The following is an 18,973-nucleotide window of genomic DNA, read 5'->3' on the forward strand; positions in this document are numbered from 1 at the left end:
TGGACGTATCGGAAAGATAGGGAAGCCGTGATTTCGTGTATTGGACAGGGAGGTATAACATCTTGTAGGAGTGAGGAAGAGCCAATTGTAAGTGTGGGGGAGGTGCGTGAGGCAGTGGGTAGAAAGGGACTAAAGCAGCTGGGATTGATAGGATAAAGACAGAAACGTTAAAAGCAGGCGGGGATATAATTTTTAAGAAATGTATGGAAGAGGGTAATACCTAGAGACTGGCAGAAAGCATGCATAGTTCCTTTGTATGAAGGCAAAGGGGACAAAAGAGAGTGTAAAAAGTTTGGGGGAGTAAGTATACCTGGTAAAGTGTATGGTAGAATTATTATTGAAAGAATTAAAAGTAAGACGGAGAGCAGAATCGCAAATGAACAATGAGGCTTTAGGTAGGATATCAGACTAGAGGGAGGGATTATGGAGGAAGTGAATGTATTCAGATATTTAGAAGTAGACTTGTCAGCAGAAGAGAATCATAGAATTGATGAGGGGAAAAAGGTGAGTGACGCACTGAGGAGTTTGTAGAGACAAAGAACTTTATCCGAAGCAAAGAGGGGAATGTATGAGAGTATAGTTACACCATTGCTATTATATGGTTGTAAAGCATTGGTGGTAAATGTTGCAACAAGGAGAAGCCTGGAGGCAGTGGAGATGTCATGTTTGAGGGCAATGTGTGGTGTGATTATGCAGAGATTCCGTATTTTGGAAATTAGGAAGAGGTGTGGGATTACCAAACGTATTATTCAGAAAGCTGAGAGAATGGAACAAAGTAGAATGACTTGGAAAGTATATAAATCTGTAGTGGAAGGAAGGTGGGGTAAAGAGTCGGCCTAGGGAAGGTTGGAGGAAAGGGGTACAAGAGGTTTTGTGTGCAAGGGTCTTGGACTTCCAGTAAGCATGCGCGAGCGTGTTAGATAGGAGCGAGTGGAGACAAAGGGTTTTTAATGACTTGACGTGCTGTTGGAGTGTGAGCAAGGTAACATTTATAAAGGGATTAGGGGATACCGGCAGGCTGAATTTGAGTCCTGGAGATGGAAGTACAGTGTCTGCACTCTAAAGGAGGGGTGCTAATGTTGCAGTTTTATAACTGTAGTGTAAGTGTAGTGTAGTGTAGTGTAATGGATAATGAGAACCTTCAAAACTAGGGAGGCCAAGCCCATGATGACACTCTTCAGGTCACTTGTTCTATCTAGGCTGGAATATTGCTGCACACTAACAGCACCTTTCAAGGCAGGTGAAATTGCCGACCTAGAAAATGTACAGAGAACTTTCACGGCGCGCATAACGGAGATAAAACACCTCAATTATTGGGAGCGCTTGAGGTTCCTAAACCTGTATTCCCTGGAACGCAGGAGGGAGAGATACATGATTATATACACCTGGAAAATCCTAGAGGGACTAGTACCGAACTTGCACACGAAAATCACTCACTACGAAAGCAAAAGACTTGGCAGACGATGCACCATCCCCCCAGTGAAAAGCAGGGGTGTCACTAGCACGTTAAGAGACCATACAATAAGTGTCAGGGGCCCGAGACTGTTCAACTGCCTCCCAGCATACATAAGGGGGATTACCAACAGACCCCTGGCAGTCTTCAAGCTGACACTGGACAAGCACGTAAAGTCTGTTCCGGATCAGCCGGGCTGTGGCTCGTACGTTGGTTTGCGTGCAGCCAGCAGCAACAGCCTGGTTGATCAGGCTCTGATCCACCAGGAGGCCTGGTCACAGACCGGGCCGCGGGGGCGTTGACCCCCGGAACTCTCTCCAGGTAAACTCCAGGTAAGCATGCCTCTGGAAAGACAGTGACGGATTGAATAATAATGAGTGTTTCTTTTTTCGGGTCACCCTACCAAGGTGGGAAACGGCCGATGTATTAAAAAAAAACACCGCTAGAGAATCCCAGAACACAAGAGGCGTGAGGATAACTATTTTGTGTTCCTTATACATGCCTCTGGCAGCAAAAGCCTACTCGATTAGACCAGCAACTTCGAGGCCTAGTATAGGAGCTGACCACAGGGGGCGCTGACCCCCTGAAATCGACTCCAGGCGCGGCGTAAGTTGAAGCAAGTCCCTGTAGCCTGTGTTTTGATCTGAAAAGACATTTTCCTCCATAAGAGCTTAAATTTTTATCCAGCCCAACACACTGGAAACGGAGGTGTTCAGGTGACAGCGAGAGGCTCACCTAGAGTGAGCACGTTTCGCTAACGAATAGAAAGGCACAGTATCCTGATTGGAATAATACACATGTAACCCGTATGTAGAGGAAGATCATTACGACGACGTTTCTTTTTACTATGTACGGCTTATTTGTCCACGTTTCGCCCTGATTTCTTTATATTATCATACATAAAAAAGTATATATTTACATCATATATTTATATCAAAATTGATGTTTATCAAAACTCTGCAAGGGGCGAAAAGTAGTACAAATAAAAACGTTTCGCTCCTTTGTCTTTTGTTTCAGGTTCCACCTTAGTGTTATCCTGCCTTATCCAGCTCAGAGAATGGCTTTTACTGAACACAATAAGGTGTGAACACAAATGTGAACACAATAGTAAGTGTATACAGTAAGGTGTGAACACAATAGTAAGTGTATACAGTAAGGTGTGAACACGGTAAGGTGTGAACACAATAAGCAGTGAACACAATAGTAAGTGATTACAGTAAGGTGTGAACACAGTAGTAAATGAACACAGGTGTGAACACAATAAGTTGTGAACACAATAAGTTGTGAACACAATAAGGTGTGAACACAATAGTAAGTGAACACAATAGTAAGTGAACACAGTAAAGTGTGAACACAATAGTAAGTGAACACAATAGTAAGTGAACACAGTAAAGTGTGAATACAATAGTAAGTGAACACAATAGTAAGTGAACACAGTAAAGTGTGAATACAATAAGGTGTGAACACAATGAAATGTGAACATAATATAAGGTGAACACAATAGTAAGTGAAGACAATAATCAGTGAACATAATCAGTGAACACAATAAGCAGTGAACACAATAAGAAGTGAACACAATAAGAAGTGAACACAATAAGCAGTGAACACAATAAGAAGTGAACACAATAAGAAGTGAACACAATAAGCAGTGAACACAATCAGTGAACACAACCAGTGAACACAATCAGTAAACACAATCAGTGAACACAATAAGAAGTGAACACAATAAGAAGTGAACAAAATAAGAAGTGAACACAATAAGCAGTGAACACAATCAGTGAACACAGTGAACACAACCAGTGAACACAATCAGTGAACACAGTGAACACAATCAGTAAACACAATCAGTAAACACAGTGAACACAATAATCGAACACAATAGTTTGTGAACACAGGTGGAAGACAGACAATAATCGTGTAGTCGATCGATGTGAAACTTAAGATGTTTAAAAAAAAACATTTCTAATTAACATATTGTTTCCTTCCTGACAGTGAAAGAAGCCTGAGGTAGCAGTGAACAGTGAAAGAACAGTAACTGTGAAAGCAGTGACGATGGCGAGCAAGCAGTACAGTGAAAGAAGTGATCGAACAATTCTGTGATGAACTGAAGGCAGTGATGCAATGAAGTCATTGATGCAGTGAAGGAAGCAGTGCAATGAAGGCAGTGGTACACCCAAGGAAACGATAGAATGAAATCACTGCAAAATTGAAGTCAGTGAGGTGAACAATGCAGGAAGTGGAACGCTGAATGCAGTCGGACTTTGAATGAAGTGTTACAGTGAAGACAGTGGTACACTGAATGAAGTGTTACAGTGAAGGCAGTGGTACAGTGAAAGCAGTGGGACAGCGAATAAAGTTGTTGATGAGAAAAGGGTCTCAGTTGAATGCAATGAATGCAGGGATAAATTGAAGAAAGTGAAGACAGAGCTTAACATAATGAATGAAATAATGCGTACGATATTTCGCGGTGAAAGAAACGATTTGCTTTAAGGCAAATGAAGGCAGTGGAGATAGTTATGTTTTGAAGGAAGTCCCATGAATGAAGTAGCTTAGTGAATGCAATGTTTCAGAACCATTGGTGAAATGAATTCACTGAATGTAATGAAAGAATTTGTTGAAAGCAGGGAAGGGCAAGGTGAAAACAGAATTTAAAAAGAATGCAGCAGTGCTATAAAATGAATGCAGTGGCTTCATGAAAGAAGGCAATTGTTCCATGTAATGAATGCAGTGGCTTTGCAAAATGATTGCAGCAGTGCCATACAGTGAATATTATTGTGAAAGAAGCTTCTATCCCTAAGGAAAATTAAGTAAGTAGGTAGTATAACTGTATATGACAGGAATGAAGGCAGTGACATAAGAAAACAATGAAATCAGTGGCACTGTGAATGAAATGAATGAAGGCGATAATGTGTTGAATAACAGGAATGAAGTCAGTGGCGCTCTGTAAAGAATTGAAGTCAGAGGCCTCGTAAATCTGGTAGGGAGAAAGAAGTGAAAAAAGAATGCATTGAAGGAAGAGCCAGACTGGAATTCAGGGGACGTCAGATGAACAGTGATGTCAGTGATACCGTGAAGGCAACAGTGATAGAAATGAGAGCAGTTACAGCGTGAAAACAGTATTGAAATGGGGCGTAAGAATCCCCAAGACTTCTAATCCGCTCTTGACCAATAGGACATCAGCATTGCCATGACGCCACCGGATGCTGCGGCTGTTCCACCAACGAGGACGCTGCATCTCTCTGCTCTCCTTCTTCTCATCTCTATACGCGCAGGTATGTGGTCAAATTTGTGTATGTGACGCATAGGATAGATCTATGTCGACATAGCAAGAAGACATAGTCTGTGTTTTTCTGTCTTGTTATTGATTAGTTAAAATTGTGAAATACGACTTAATAATGCTATACATGGAGTGAAACATGACGGAGATGCAGACGCACACACACACACACACACACACACACACACACACACACACTCAAATGAGATGTTAGGAAGTATTTCTTCAGTCATAGAGTAGTCAGGCCGTGGAATAGACTAGAAAGTGACGTAGTGGAGGCGGGAACCACACACAGTTTTAAGGCAAGGTATGATAGAGCTCATGGGGCAGGGAGAGAGAGGACCTAGTAACAATCAGCGAAGAGGCGGGGCCAGGAGCTGTGACTCGACCCCTGCAACCACAAATAGGTGAGTACACACACACACACACGTTATGAAGACATCAATTACAGAGTGTGAAGCAGAAATTTGAGTGGAGGCTGGAAATTTATGAGAGATATGGGAGGGTGATGAAGACAGATGTAACGTTGATGGGGTGACGCTGGTGGCAGCGGCGGCGGCGACGGCGGCGTCGCCGGCTGCGGTAGTGTTTGTGTTGCTGTTGATGGTAGTAATATTGGAAGAGATGGTGATGGAAGTGGTGGTGGTGGTGGTGACAATTGCGGGGGTAATGGTGGCGGTATTGGCGATGAGAATGATTGTAGTTGTGGTGTGATGGTCGTGGGCGGTGGTGATGGTAGTGGTGGTGGTGGTTTTAGTGGTGGTGGTGATTGTAGTGGTGGTGGTGATTGTAGCTGTGGTGCGATGGTCGTGGGTGGTGGTGGTGATGGCAGTTGTGGTGGTGATTGTAGTGGTGGTGGTGGTACAAAATCTGGATGGGTTACCTCAAAGACACCTGAGGGTCGTTTCCGGGGGGTCATCGCCCCCTCGGCATGGTCCCAGACCAGGCCTCCTGAAGGATCGAGGCCTCATCAGCTAGGCTGTTGCTGCTGGCCGCACGCATCGGCTGGTCAGCCAATGAATTTTTATATATTATAATTAGATACATCAGCAGTGTGTTGCTACACTATTATATATGATAGTTACAGAGTGTGAACAAAATATGTCTGTCTCCCTGCTATATATCATCTTAAAACGTGTTTATGGTATTTAAACATTCAGCCTGAGATGGGAGACTTCAGCACTGTCAGCGTAAGATAGGAGATTTCACTAGTGTCAGCCTGAAATGGGAGACTTTAGTAGTGTCAGTCTGAGATGAGAGACTTCAGTAGTCTCAGCCTGAGCCGGGAGACTGTATAGATATCTTCATAAGAATTCCCTTTTTGCTATGTATGGGATAGGCTATCCTGAGAGATGGTAATTCCCAAGTGACAGTAATTGCAGCTCTGCTGGAAGGAAACCTTTGAAGCTACTGTATCTGATGAACCTTAATGGAATACGTGACGATATCCTCATCGCCGTAATGATACCTCTGAGCTAAGGCTGACAATGTTCCACACTACGTTCGTTACCCATCCTGTGTGAAAAATATGACAGGGGAAACAACTAGCTTTTGTTACCACTGCGTAGCTATTGTTACCACTGCGTAGCTATTGTATAATAGAACGCTACTGATGTATTCAATTTCACTAAAAGGAAGAAATAGATCGATAAAGACCCAGGTAATTATTTATGGGTATGTAAACAGAGGGAGTGAATCCGAGTCCTGTGGTTGTATACCGAGGTTGTTACCACTGACAGGTGATTATTGACGGTTATCACCAAGAGAAATCTTGAAGGCATCTGGTACGTTGTACCTCGTCGCTATTTGCCTTTGTAATAACGGAGAGTCCGACTCGTGAAAATAACGATAATCGTAAGGAGGTAAGAAACGCAGAAGTTACGACATCGCATCACCGTGTTGCTGGTCCTGTGTGTTGTTGATTTTATCTATGATGCCTTGAGCTTTATGAGTTCTGATGAATTAGGCATATGTGCAACATTTGGGTATCTTTGTAGACGTTTTGCCAAACAGTGGCTTTATCAGTGCAATACAAGGATATAATGTGAAGAATGTAGAAGAAATCAATCCCTCAGCCTTGGAGTTGGTGAAGAGCACCGTAGTAAGAACATAAGAACATAAGAATCTGAAGTACAGGCAGGAAGCTTAACGTTTATATAAAAGCATCAGATGAAGGAGATGCAGCATTTGAAGGCAGTGCCACTGGTAGGCGGGATTCCCCAGTGGAAGTAGGTCATACTGAAGCAAGCCTTGGGTATGAACTACTTCCACTTAGAAATCCCGCCTACTAGTGACAATGCTTTCTTGTACTACACGTCCCTCACATGACGCCAGTATATAAGCGACAAACTCCAAGCCTATGTTTCAAATTCTTCAAGACTACGGTGTTCTTTACCAACTCTAAGGATGAGGGACTGATTACCTCATTTTTTATATATAATTCTACATTCATCACATTATATCCTTGTGTTGTATTGATAAAGCTACGTCAACAATGTCAACATTTGTTGCACATGTGTCCAATTCTTCATCTTGTCCGTACTGTATACCATTCATGTACACTAATGCATTGATAAATCCACTAGATGGCGAAACGTCTGCAAGTAAAGATACCCAGATGTTGCACATGTGCATTATTCATCATCTTGTCGGTATTAAATACCAATGATACACAACGCACGAGTCCTGTTCCCGGAAATCCAATCTTAGCTGCTCGCTGGTCCTGTCTTTTCATGTTTCTGCCTTTAAGGGCTGCGACGACTTCAGCAGCATGAGTCCTGATCCCAGACGTCTTCACTGCCTCCAGCCTTCTCCTTGTTGCAACATTCACCACCCATGCTTCGCACCCATATAAGAGCGTTGGTATAACTATACTCACATACATTCTTCTTTTTGCTTCCATGGATAAAGTTCTTTGTCTCCACAGATTCCTCAGTGCACCACTCACCTTTTTTCCCTCATCAATTCTATGATTCACTTCATCTTTTATACACCCGTCTCCTGACACATCCATTCCTAAATATCTGAACACATTCACCTCCTCCATACTCTCTCCCTCCAATCTGATATCCAGTCCATTGTTACCTATTTTTTTTATCCTTATCACCTTACTCTTTCCTGTATTCACTTTCAATTTTCTTCTTTTACATATCCTACCACACTCATCCACCAACCTCTGCAACTTTTCTTCAGAATCTCTCAAAAACACTGTGTCATCAGCAAAGAGCAACTGTGACAACTCCCACTTTGTGTTAGATTCTTTATCTTTTAATCCCGCACCTCTTACCAGCACCCGAGCATTCACTTCTCTTACAGCCCCATATATAAATATATTAATATATATATATATTTTTTTTTATTTTTATTTTTATTATTAAACTGCAACATTAACACCCCTCCTTCAGAGTGCAGGCACTGTACTTCCCATCACCAGGACTCAAGTCCGGCCTGCCGGTTTCCCTGAACCCCTTCATAAATGTTACTTTGCTCACACTCCAACAGCACGTCAAGTATTAAAAACCATTTGTCTCCATTCACACCTATCAAACACGCTCACGCATGCCTGCTGGAAGTCCAAGCCCCTCGCACACAAAACCTCCTTTACCCCCTCCCTCCAACCTTTCCTAGGCCGACCCCTACCCCGCCTTCCTTCCACTACAGACTGATACACTCTTGAAGTAATTCTGTCTCGCTCCATTCTCTCCACATGTCCGAACCACCTCAACAACCCTTCCTCAGCCCTCTGGACAACAGTTTTGGTAATCCCGCACCTCCTCCTAACTTCCAAACTACGAATTCTCTGCATTATATTCACACCACACATTGCCCTCAGACATGACATCTCCACTGCCTCCAGCCTTCTCCTCGCTGCAACATTCATCACCCATGCTTCCACACTCATCCACCAACCTCAGCAACTTTTCTTCAGAATCTCCCAAGAGCACAGTGTCATCAGCAAAGAGCTACTGTGACAACTCCCACTTTATGTGTGATTCTTTATCTTCTAACTCCACGCCTCTTGCCAATACCCTCGCATTTACTTCTCTTACAACCCCATCTATAAATATATTAAACAACCACGGTGACATCACACATCCTTGTCTAAGGCCTACTTTTACTGGGAAATAATTTCCCTCTTTCCTACATACTCTAACTTGAGCCTCACTATCCTCGTAAAAACTCTTCACTGCTTTCAGTAACCTACCTCCTACACCATACACCTGCGACATCTGCCACATTGCCCCCCTATCCACCCTGTCATACGCCTTTTCCAAATCCATAAATGCCACAAAGACCTCTTTAGCCGTATCTAAATACTGTTCACTTATATGTATCACTGTAAACACCTGGTCCACACACCCCCTACCTTTCCTAAAGCCTCCTTGTTCATCTGCTATCCTATTCTCTGTCTTACTCTTAATTCTTTCAATAATAACTCTACCATACACTTTACCAGGTATACTCAACAGACTTATTCCCCTATAATTTTTGCACTCTCTTTTGTCCCCTTTGCCTTTATACAAAGGAACTATGCATGCTCTCTGCCAATCCCTAGGTACCTTACCTTCTGCCATACATTTATTAAATAATTGCACCAACCACTCCAAAACTACATCCCCACCTGCTTTTAACGTTTCTATCTTTATCCCATCAATCCCGGCTGCCTTACCCCCTTTCATTTTACCTACTGCCTCACGAACTTCCCCCACACTCACAACTGGCTCTTCCTCACACCTACAAGATGTTATTCCTCCTTGCCCTATACACGAAATCACAGCTTCCCTATCTTCATCAACGTTTAACAATTCCTGGAAATATTCCCTCCATCTTCCCAATACCTCTAACTCTCCATTTAATAACTCTCCTCTCCTATTTTTAACTGACAAATCCATTTTTTCTCTAGGCTTCCTTAACTTGTTAATCTCACTCCAAAACTTTTTCTTATTTTCAACAAAATTTGTTGATAACATCTCACTCTTTTTACATTGCTTCACCACTCTCTTAACCTCTCTCTTTTTCTCCATATACTCTTCCCTCCTTGCATCACTTCTACTTTGTAAAAACTTCTCATATGCTAACTTTTTCTCCCTTACTACTCTCTTTACATCATCATTCCACCAATCGCTCCTCTTCCCTCCCGCACCCACTTTCCTGTAACCACAAACTTCTGCTGAACACTCTAACACTACATTTTTAAACCTACCCCATACCTCTTCGACCCCATTGCCTATGCTCTCATTAGCCCATCTATCTTCCAATAGCTGTTTATATCTTACCCTAACTGCCTCCTCTTTTAGTTTATAAACCTTCACCTATATATATATATGTATATATATATATATATATATATATATATATATATATATATATATATATTACATAATTAATTACTGAGAGGAATGTAAATGTACATAAGAACTGACAAATGTTCATTATATTTTTGAGATCATAGATTACAGGAATGTTTTAAGCCTTTGTACCAGTACATGCACAAACTAGTTCATGCTTACAGGAGTGCTGCAACCATATATACCGAGACATGAGCATGAATATGCGTAAAAACCAATTTTGCCCGCTCCTACCAAATAAATGTCAACAGTCCGTCTTGCTGAGCAGATGCGAGAAACATGACTGTAATTGACTGTACGAGCCCTGAAATTTATAGCTTTGCCGGCAGCTTCATATCGCAATAACAGGGTAGCAACAACCTCCACACAACGAAATATAGAGAAAAAGAAAAGAGAAGCAGTGGGTGATAAAACATGGGAAGGACGAAGATGGAGGAGGTGCACTAGGGAAGACCAGGTACCGGTTAGTCTAGAAGGCGACAGAGTGCTGCCCGGGGAATAAATCAGTGAAGAAATGGAGGACGAGTGGTGTGGACGGTGGGCCGTGTTCTGAATAAGTAACCCATGAGAGAGAGAGAGAGAGAGAGAGAGAGAGAGAGAGAGAGAGAGAGAGAGAGAGAGAGAGAGAGAGAGAGAAATAGATACAGAGTACATTACACAGAGAGCAGAGGATTTTAAAACACACACACAAAGGTTGTCTCCTTAGAACTTTCAGCTTCTACCTAGATTAAGAAATATCGCAAAAAACCTAGGAGAGAAAGATTAGATAGATAGATAGATAGATAAAGAGAGAGAGAGAGAGATAGAGAGAGAGATACTGATGTTTTGTTATGTGTGGGACAGTGCCCCGCCTCACACTCGTCTAAAAACCTTCACAACTTTACTTATTACACTTAGAGAAGTATGAATAACTTCCCCAAGGTCAGTACTCCTGAGATACCAGAAGAATTTCCTTCACCTTCCTATCTATGGAATAACTGAAGTGGAAACCTCAGGGAAGCCAAGTAACCGCTTATTTAGCGTTGCTATATCCGATGTTAATCAACCAGTGGCTTTACCAGTACTGATATACTCGTGGTTAAGCCAGCCACTGGCTCACCGGTCTTCCATACCAGTGGTTAAACATTCACTGGCTTACCAATGTTATAAACCTGTTAAGCCACCACTGGCTTACGGAAGCCAGGTTTCAATTCAGTCTACGGTTGCAGACTGGTAGTCAGTCAATTATCTTGTCTCTCCTTCCCCTCTCTCTCTTTCTTTCTTTCTCTCTCTCATCCCTCTTGGAAAGTTCCCGGAGTCAATGTCTTCTCTTTCACTCATTTAATACCCTATGTCTCATTTCACTTTGAGCATTCACTTGCTATTTCTCTTCTTGGAGCATTCACTCGCTATTTCTCTTCTTGGAGCATTCACTCGCTATTTCTCTTCTTGGAGCATTCACTCGCATTTCTCTTCTTGGAGCATTCACTCGCTATTTCTCTTCTTGGAGCATTCACTCGCTATTTCTCTTCTTGGAGCATTCACTCGCTATTTCTCTTCTTGGAGCATTCACTCGCTATTTCTCTTCTTGGAGCATTCACTCGCATTTCTCTTCTTGGAGCATTCACTCGCTATTTCTCTTCTTGGAGCATTCACTCGCTATTTCTCTTCTTGGAGCATTCACTCGCTATTTCTCTTCTTGGAGCATTCACTCGCTATTTCTCTTCTTGGAGCATTCACTCGCATTTCTCTTCTTGGAGCATTCACTCGCTATTTCTCTTCTTGGAGCATTCACTCGCTATTTCTCTTCTTGGAGCATTCACTCGCATTTCTCTTCTTGGAGCATTCACTCGCTATTTCTCTTCTTGGAGCATTCACTCGCTATTTCTCTTCTTGGAACATTCACTCGCTATTTCTCTTCTTGGAGCATTCACTCGCTATTTCTCTTCTTGGAGCATTCACTCGCTATTTCTCTTCTTGGAGCATTCACTTGCTATTTCTCTTCTTGGAGCATTCACTTGCTATTTCTCTTCTTGGAGCATTCACTTGCTATTTCTCTTCTTGGAGCATTCACTCGCTATTTCTCTTCTTGGAGCATTCACTCGCTATTTCTCTTCTTGGAGCATTCACTCGCTATTTCTCTTCTTGGAGCATTCACTCGCTATTTCTCTTCTTGGAGCATTCACTCGCATTTCTCTTCTTGGAGCATTCACTCGCTATTTCTCTTCTTGGAGCATTCACTCGCTATTTCTCTTCTTGGAACATTCACTCGCTATTTCTCTTCTTGGAGCATTCACTCGCTATTTCTCTTCTTGGAGCATTCACTCGCTATTTCTCTTCTTGGAGCATTCACTCGCATTTCTCTTCTTGGAGCATTCACTCGCTATTTCTCTTCTTGGAGCATTCAATCGCTATTTCTCTTCTTGGAGCATTCACTCGCATTTCTCTTCTTGGAGCATTCACTCGCTATTTCTCTTCTTGGAGCATTCACTCACTATTTCTCTTCTTGGAGCATTCACTCGCATTTCTCTTCTTGGAGCATTCACTCGCTATTTCTCTTCTTGGAACATTCACTCGCTATTTCTCTTCTTGGAGCATTCACTCGCTATTTCTCTTCTTGGAGCATTCACTCGCTATTTCTCTTCTTGGAGCATTCACTCGCATTTCTCTTCTTGGAGCATTCACTCGCTATTTCTCTTCTTGGAGCATTCACTCGCTATTTCTCTTCTTGGAGCATTCACTCGCATTTCTCTTCTTGGAGCATTCACTCGCTATTTCTCTTCTTGGAGCATTCACTCACTATTTCTCTTCTTGGAGCATTCACTCGCATTTCTCTTCTTGGAGCATTCACTCGCTATTTCTCTTCTTGGAGCATTCACTCGCTATTTCTCTTCTTGGAGCATTCACTCGCATTTCTCTTCTTGGAGCATTCACTCGCTATTTCTCTTCTTGGAGCATTCACTCGCTATTTCTCTTCTTGGAGCATTTACTCGCATTTCTCTTCTTGGAGCATTCACTCGCATTTCTCTTCTTGGAGCATTCACTCGCTATTTCTCTTCTTGGAGCATTCACTCGCTATTTCTCTTCTTGGAGCATTCACTCGCTATTTCTCTTCTTGGAGCATTCACTCGCATTTCTCTTCTTGGAGCATTCACTCGCTATTTCTCTTCTTGGAGCATTCACTCGCTATTTCTCTTCTTGGAGCATTCACTCGCTATTTCTCTTCTTTGAACTTGCACTCACTATTTCTCCTCTCTGGCTATGCACTCGCTATCTGAACACTCAAAGACTGAACACCAGCTCCTCAACCTCTGACGGGACTAAACATGCAGGTGTTTTTCCTGAACCTTTCATCAATGTCGTGAATAAAACATGTGTAACACCTGAGTGTCTTTATTGGGGGAGATGTTTTTGTCTGCACACCTGTCTTTATTAGTCTAATATTGAGACACAACTCTGAATTAGGTTAATAAAGCTGCTGTAACTCCTTCGGGATTTCTAATTATACATCGTCTATGTAGCAATTAGAAATTAAGCATTTAAATCTAATTCTAATGAAAAAGTCGGAGATCCAGCCCGGTGGCTGCGAGAAAGGTATCCCTGTATCTCATAAGCCCAGACTCTTCTACCTCAGTGATCCTAAAATGGTATCCCAAGATCCCATAAACCAAGCCTCCTCTACTTCATTGAACTGAGGAAGGTATCCCTGTATTCCACGGCCCGTCCCTTAGTTCTATTACACCAGTCCTAAGTTGCGTGTGCTTTTACCAAGTTTGAAGCCTATCGGACGATGTGTTCTCAAGGGGAAATAAAAAGTTAAATAGGAAACGACTTCGGTGATACGTGATTATTGTTCATATGAATGCCTGTTTGAGTTTGCAGAGTTGGGTTCTAACTCCTGGGACCTCTTGATAACAATCTAGTGATTGAGGTGAATTAGTCGTGACATATGCTGCTGTGAATCACTGACTGAAGCCATCTGTTACAAGGGTGGTAGGTGAGGGAGGTAGGTGAGGGAGGTAGGTGAGGGAGGTAGGTGAGGGTGGTAGGTGAGGGTGGTAGGTGAGGGTGGTAGGTGAGGGTGGTAGGTGAGGGTGGTAGGTGAGGGTGGTAGGTGAGGGTGGTAGGTGAGGGTGGTAGGTGAGGGTGGTAGGTGAGGGTGGTAGGTGAGGGTGGTAGGTGAGGGAGATAGGTGAGGGTGGTAGGTGAGGGTGGTAGGTGAGGGAGGTAGGTGAGGGTGGTAGATGAGGGAGGTAGGTGAGGGTGGTAGGGGAGGGAGGTAGGTGAGGTAGGGAGGTGGGGTAGGGAGGTGATGGAGGGAGGTGAGGTAGGGAGGTGAGGGAGGTAGGTGAGGGAGGGAGGTGAGGGAGATAGGTGAGGGTGGTAGGTGAGGGTGGTAGGTGAGGGAGGTAGGTGAGGGAGGTAGGTGAGGGTGGTAGGTGAGGGATGTAGGTGAGGGAGGTAGGTGAGGGTGGTAGGTGAGGGAGGTAGGTGAGGGAGGTAGGTGAGGGAGGTACGTGAGGGAGGTACGTGAGGGAGGTAGGTGAGGGTGGTAGATGAGGGTGGTAGGTGAGGGAGGTAGGTGAGGGAGGTATGTGAGGGAGGTAGGTGAGGGAGGTAGGTGAGGGTGGTAGGTGAGGGTGGTAGGTGAGGGTGGTAGGTGAGGGAGGTAGGTGAGGGTGGTAGGTGAGGGAGGTATGTGAGGGTGGTAGGTGAGGGTGGTAGGTGAGGGTGGTAGATGAGGGAGGTAGGTGAGGGAGGTAGGTGAGGGTGGTAGGTGAGGGAGGTAGATGAGCGAGGTAGGTGAGGGAGGTTGGTGAGGGAGGTAGGTGAGGGAGGTAGGTGAGGGAGGTAGGTGAGGGAGATAGGTGAGGGTGGAAGATGAGGGAGGTAGGTGAGGGAGGTAGGTGAGGGAGGTAGGTGAGGGAGGTAGATGAGGGAGGTAGGTGAGGGAGGTAGGTGAGGGAGATAGGTGAGGGAGGTAGGTGAGGGTGGTAGGTGAGGGTGGTAGGTGAGGGTGGTAGGTGAGGGAGGTAGGTGAGGGTGGTAGGTGAGGGAGGTATGTGAGGGTGGTAGGTGAGGGTGGTAGGTGAGGGTGGTAGATGAGGGAGGTAGGTGAGGGAGGTAGGTGAGGGTGGTAGGTGAGGGAGGTAGATGAGCGAGGTAGGTGAGGGAGGTAGGTGAGGGAGGTAGGTGAGGGAGGTAGGTGAGGGAGGTAGGTGAGGGAGATAGGTGAGGGTGGAAGATGAGGGAGGTAGGTGAGGGAGGTAGGTGAGGGAGGTAGGTGAGGGAGGTAGATGAGGGAGGTAGGTGAAGGAGGTAGGTGAGGGAGATAGGTGAGGGAGGTAGGTGAGGGTGGTAGGTGAGGGTGGTAGGTGAGGGTGGTAGGTGAGGGTGGTAGGTGAGGGAGGTAGGTGAGGGTGGTAGGTGAGGGAGGTATGTGAGGGTGGTAGGTGAAGGTGGTAGGTGAGGGTGGTAGATGAGGGAGGTAGGTGAGGGAGGTAGGTGAGGGTGGTAGGTGAGGGAGGTAGATGAGCGAGGTAGGTGAGGGAGGTAGGTGAGGGAGGTAGGTGAGGGATGTAGGTGAGGGAGGTAGGTGAGGGAGATAGGTGAGGGTGGAAGATGAGGGAGGTAGGTGAGGGAGGTAGGTGAGGGAGGTAGGTGAGGGAGGTAGATGAGGGAGGTAGGTGAGGGAGGTAGGTGAGGGAGATAGGTGAGGGTGGTAGATGAGGGAGGTAGGTGAGGGAGGTAGGTGAGGTAGGTAGGTAAGGGAGATAGGTGAGGGAGGTAGGTGAGGGAGGTAGATGAGGGAGGTAAGTGAGGGAGGTAGGTGAGGGAGGTAGGTGAGAGAGGTAGGTGAGGGAGATAGGCGAGGGTGGTAGATGAGGGAGGTAGGTGAGGGTGGTAGGTGAGGGAGGTAGGTGAGGGAGGTAGGTGAGGGAGGTAGGTGAGGGAGGTAGGTGAGGGAGGTAGATGAGAGAGGTAGATGAGGGAGGTAGGTGAGGGAGGTAGGTGAGGGAGATAGGTGAGGGAGGTAGGTGAGGGAGATAGGTGAGGGTGGTAGATGAGGGAGGTAGGTGAGGGAGGTAGGTGAGGGTGGTAGGTGAGGGAGGTAGGTGAGGGTGGTAGGTGAGGGAGATAGGTGAGGGTGGTAGATGAGGGAGGTAGGTGAGGGAGGTAGGTGAGGGAGGTAGATGAGAGAGGTAGATGAGGGAGGTAGATGAGGGAGGTAGGTGAGGGAGATAGTTGAGGGAGGTAGGTGAGGGAGATAGGTGAGGGTGGTAGATGAGAGAGGTAAATGATTGAGGTAGGTGAGGGAGGTAGGTGAGGGAGATAGGTGAGGGAGGTAGGTGAGGGAGGTAGGTGAGGGAGGTAGATGAGAGAGGTAGATGAGGGAGGTAGGTGAGGGAGGTAGGTGAGGGAGATAGGTGAGGGAGGTAGGTGAGGGAGATAGGTGAGGGTGGTAGATGAGGGAGGTAGGTGAGGGAGGTAGGTGAGGGTGGTAGGTGAGGGAGGTAGGTGAGGGTGGTAGATGAGGGTGATAGGTGAGGGTGGTAGATGAGGGAGGTAGGTGAGGGAGGTAGGTGAGGGTGGTAGATGAGGGAGGTAGGTGAGGGTGGTAGATGAGGGAGGTAGCTGAGGGAGGTAGGTGAGGAAGGTAGGTGAGGGTGGTAGATGAGGGTGGTAGGTGAGGGTGGTAGATGAGGTAGGTAGGTGAGGGAGGTAGGTGAGGGTGGTAGATGAGGGAGGTAGGTGAGGAAGGTAGGTGAGGGTGGTAGATGAGGGTGGTAGGTGAGGGAGGTAGGTGAGGGAAGCAGGTGAGAGAGGTAGGTGAGGGTGGTAGGTGAGGGAAGCAGGTGAGAGAGGTAAGTGAGGGAGGTAGGTGAGGGAAGCAGGTGAGGGAGGTAGGTGAGGGAGGTAGGTGAGGGTGGTAGGTGAGGGAGGTAGGTGAGGGAGGTAGGTGAGGGAGGTAGGTGAGGGAGGTAGGTGAGGGAGGTAGGTGAGGGAGGTAGGTGAGGGTGGTAGGTGAGGGTGGTAGGTGAGGGAGGTAGGTGAGGGAGGTAGGTGAGGGAGATAGGTGAGGGATGTAGGTGAGGGAGGTAGGTGAGGAAGGTAGGCGTGGGTGGTAGATGAGGGAGGTAGGTGAGGGTGGTAGGGGAGGGAGGTAGGCGTGGGTGGTAGGGGAGGGTGGTAAGTGAGGGTAATAGGTGAGGGTGGTAGATGAGGGTGGTAGATGAGGGTGGTAGGTGAGGGTGGTAGGTGTGGGTGGTATGTGTGGTAGGTGAGGGTGGTAAGTGAGGGCGGTAAGTGAGGGTGGTAGGTGAGGGTGGTAAATAAGGGTGGTAGGTGAGGGTGGTAGGTGAGGGTGGTAGGTGAGGGTGGTAGATGAGGGTGGTAGGTGAGGGTGGTATGTGAGGGTGGTAGATGAGGGTGCTAGATGAGGGTGGTAGGTGAGGGTGGTAGGTGAGGGTGGTAGGTGAGGATGGTAGGTGAGGGTGGTAGATGAGGGTGGTAGATGAGAGTGGTAGATGAGGGTGGTATGTGAGTGTGGTAAGTGAGGGTGGTAGGAGAGGATGGTAAGTGATGGTGGTAGGTGAGGATGGTAAGTGATGGTGGTAGGTGAGGATGGTAAGTGATGGTGGTAGGTGAGGATGGTAAGTGATGGTGGTAGGTGAGGATGGTAAGTGATGGTGGTAGGTGAGGATGGTAAGTGATGGTGGTAGGTGAGGATGGTAAGTGATGGTGGTAGGTGAGGATGGTAAGTGATGGTGGTAGGTGAGGATGGTAAGTGATGGTGGTAGGTGAGGATGGTAAGTGATGGTGGTAGGTGAGGATGGTAAGTGATGGTGGTAGGTGAGGATGGTAAGTGATGGTGGTAGGTGAGGATGGTAAGTGATGGTGGTAGGTGAGGATGGTAAGTGATGGTGGTAGGTGAGGATGGTAAGTGATGGTGGTAGGTGAGGATGGTAAGTGATGGTGGTAGGTGAGGATGGTAAGTGATGGTGGTAGGTGAGGATGGTAAGTGATGGTGGTAGGTGAGGATGGTAGGTGATGGTGGTAGGTGAGGGTGGTAGGTGAGGGTGGTAGGTGAGGATGGTAAGTGATGGTGGTAGGTGAGGATGGTAAGTGATGGTGGTACATAAGGGTGGTAGGTGAAGGAGAGTGGAAGAATATCGATCAACATCTGTGTCAAGAAGCTATCTGTAATGGGGTGAAGATCAGTCATTTGACGATCATTGACAACACTCACGTGACCTTGACAACACTCACGTGACATTGACAACACTAACGTGACATTGACAACACTCACGTGACATTGACAACACTAACGTGACATTGACAACACTCACGTGACATTGACAACACCCACGTGACCTTGACAACACTCACGTGACCTTGACAACACTCACGTGACCTTGACAACACTCACGTGACATTGACAACACCCACGTGACCTTGACAACACTCACGTGGCCTTGACAACACCCACGTGACCTTGACAACACTCACGTGACCTTGACAACACCCACGTGACCTTGACAACTCTCACGTGACCTTGACAACACTCACGTGACATTGACAACACTCACGTGACCTTGACAACACTCACGTGACCTTGACAACACTCACGTGACCTTGACAACACTCACATGAACTTGACAACACTCACGTGACCTTGACAACACTCACGTGACCTTGACAACACTCACGTGACCTTGACAACACTCACGTGACCTTGACAACACTCACATGAACTTGACAACACTCACATGAACTTGACAACACTCACATGAACTTGACAACACTCACATGAACTTGACAACACTCACGTGACCTTGACAACACTCACGTGACCTTGACAACACTCACGTGACCTTGACAACACTCACATGAACTTGACAACACTCACGTGAC

The 18,973-nt window shown here is 45.9% G+C and overlaps 1 protein-coding gene across 1 annotated transcript in view; it reads left to right on the top strand.

Annotated features, from left to right (window-relative positions):
- LOC128702037 (nephrin-like) overlaps positions 1 to 18,973 on the top strand; it is a 406,265-nt gene that overhangs the window by 60,728 nt on the left and 326,564 nt on the right. The window contains exon 2 of the mRNA XM_070101415.1: positions 3,446 to 4,725. Coding sequence (XP_069957516.1) covers positions 4,641 to 4,725 — 85 coding nt within the window. The 5' untranslated portion in view covers positions 3,446 to 4,640. The remainder of the gene's footprint in view (positions 1 to 3,445; positions 4,726 to 18,973) is intronic.

This window comes from Cherax quadricarinatus, chromosome 77, assembly GCF_038502225.1.
Source record: "Cherax quadricarinatus isolate ZL_2023a chromosome 77, ASM3850222v1, whole genome shotgun sequence".
Taxonomy (NCBI): domain Eukaryota; kingdom Metazoa; phylum Arthropoda; class Malacostraca; order Decapoda; family Parastacidae; genus Cherax; species Cherax quadricarinatus.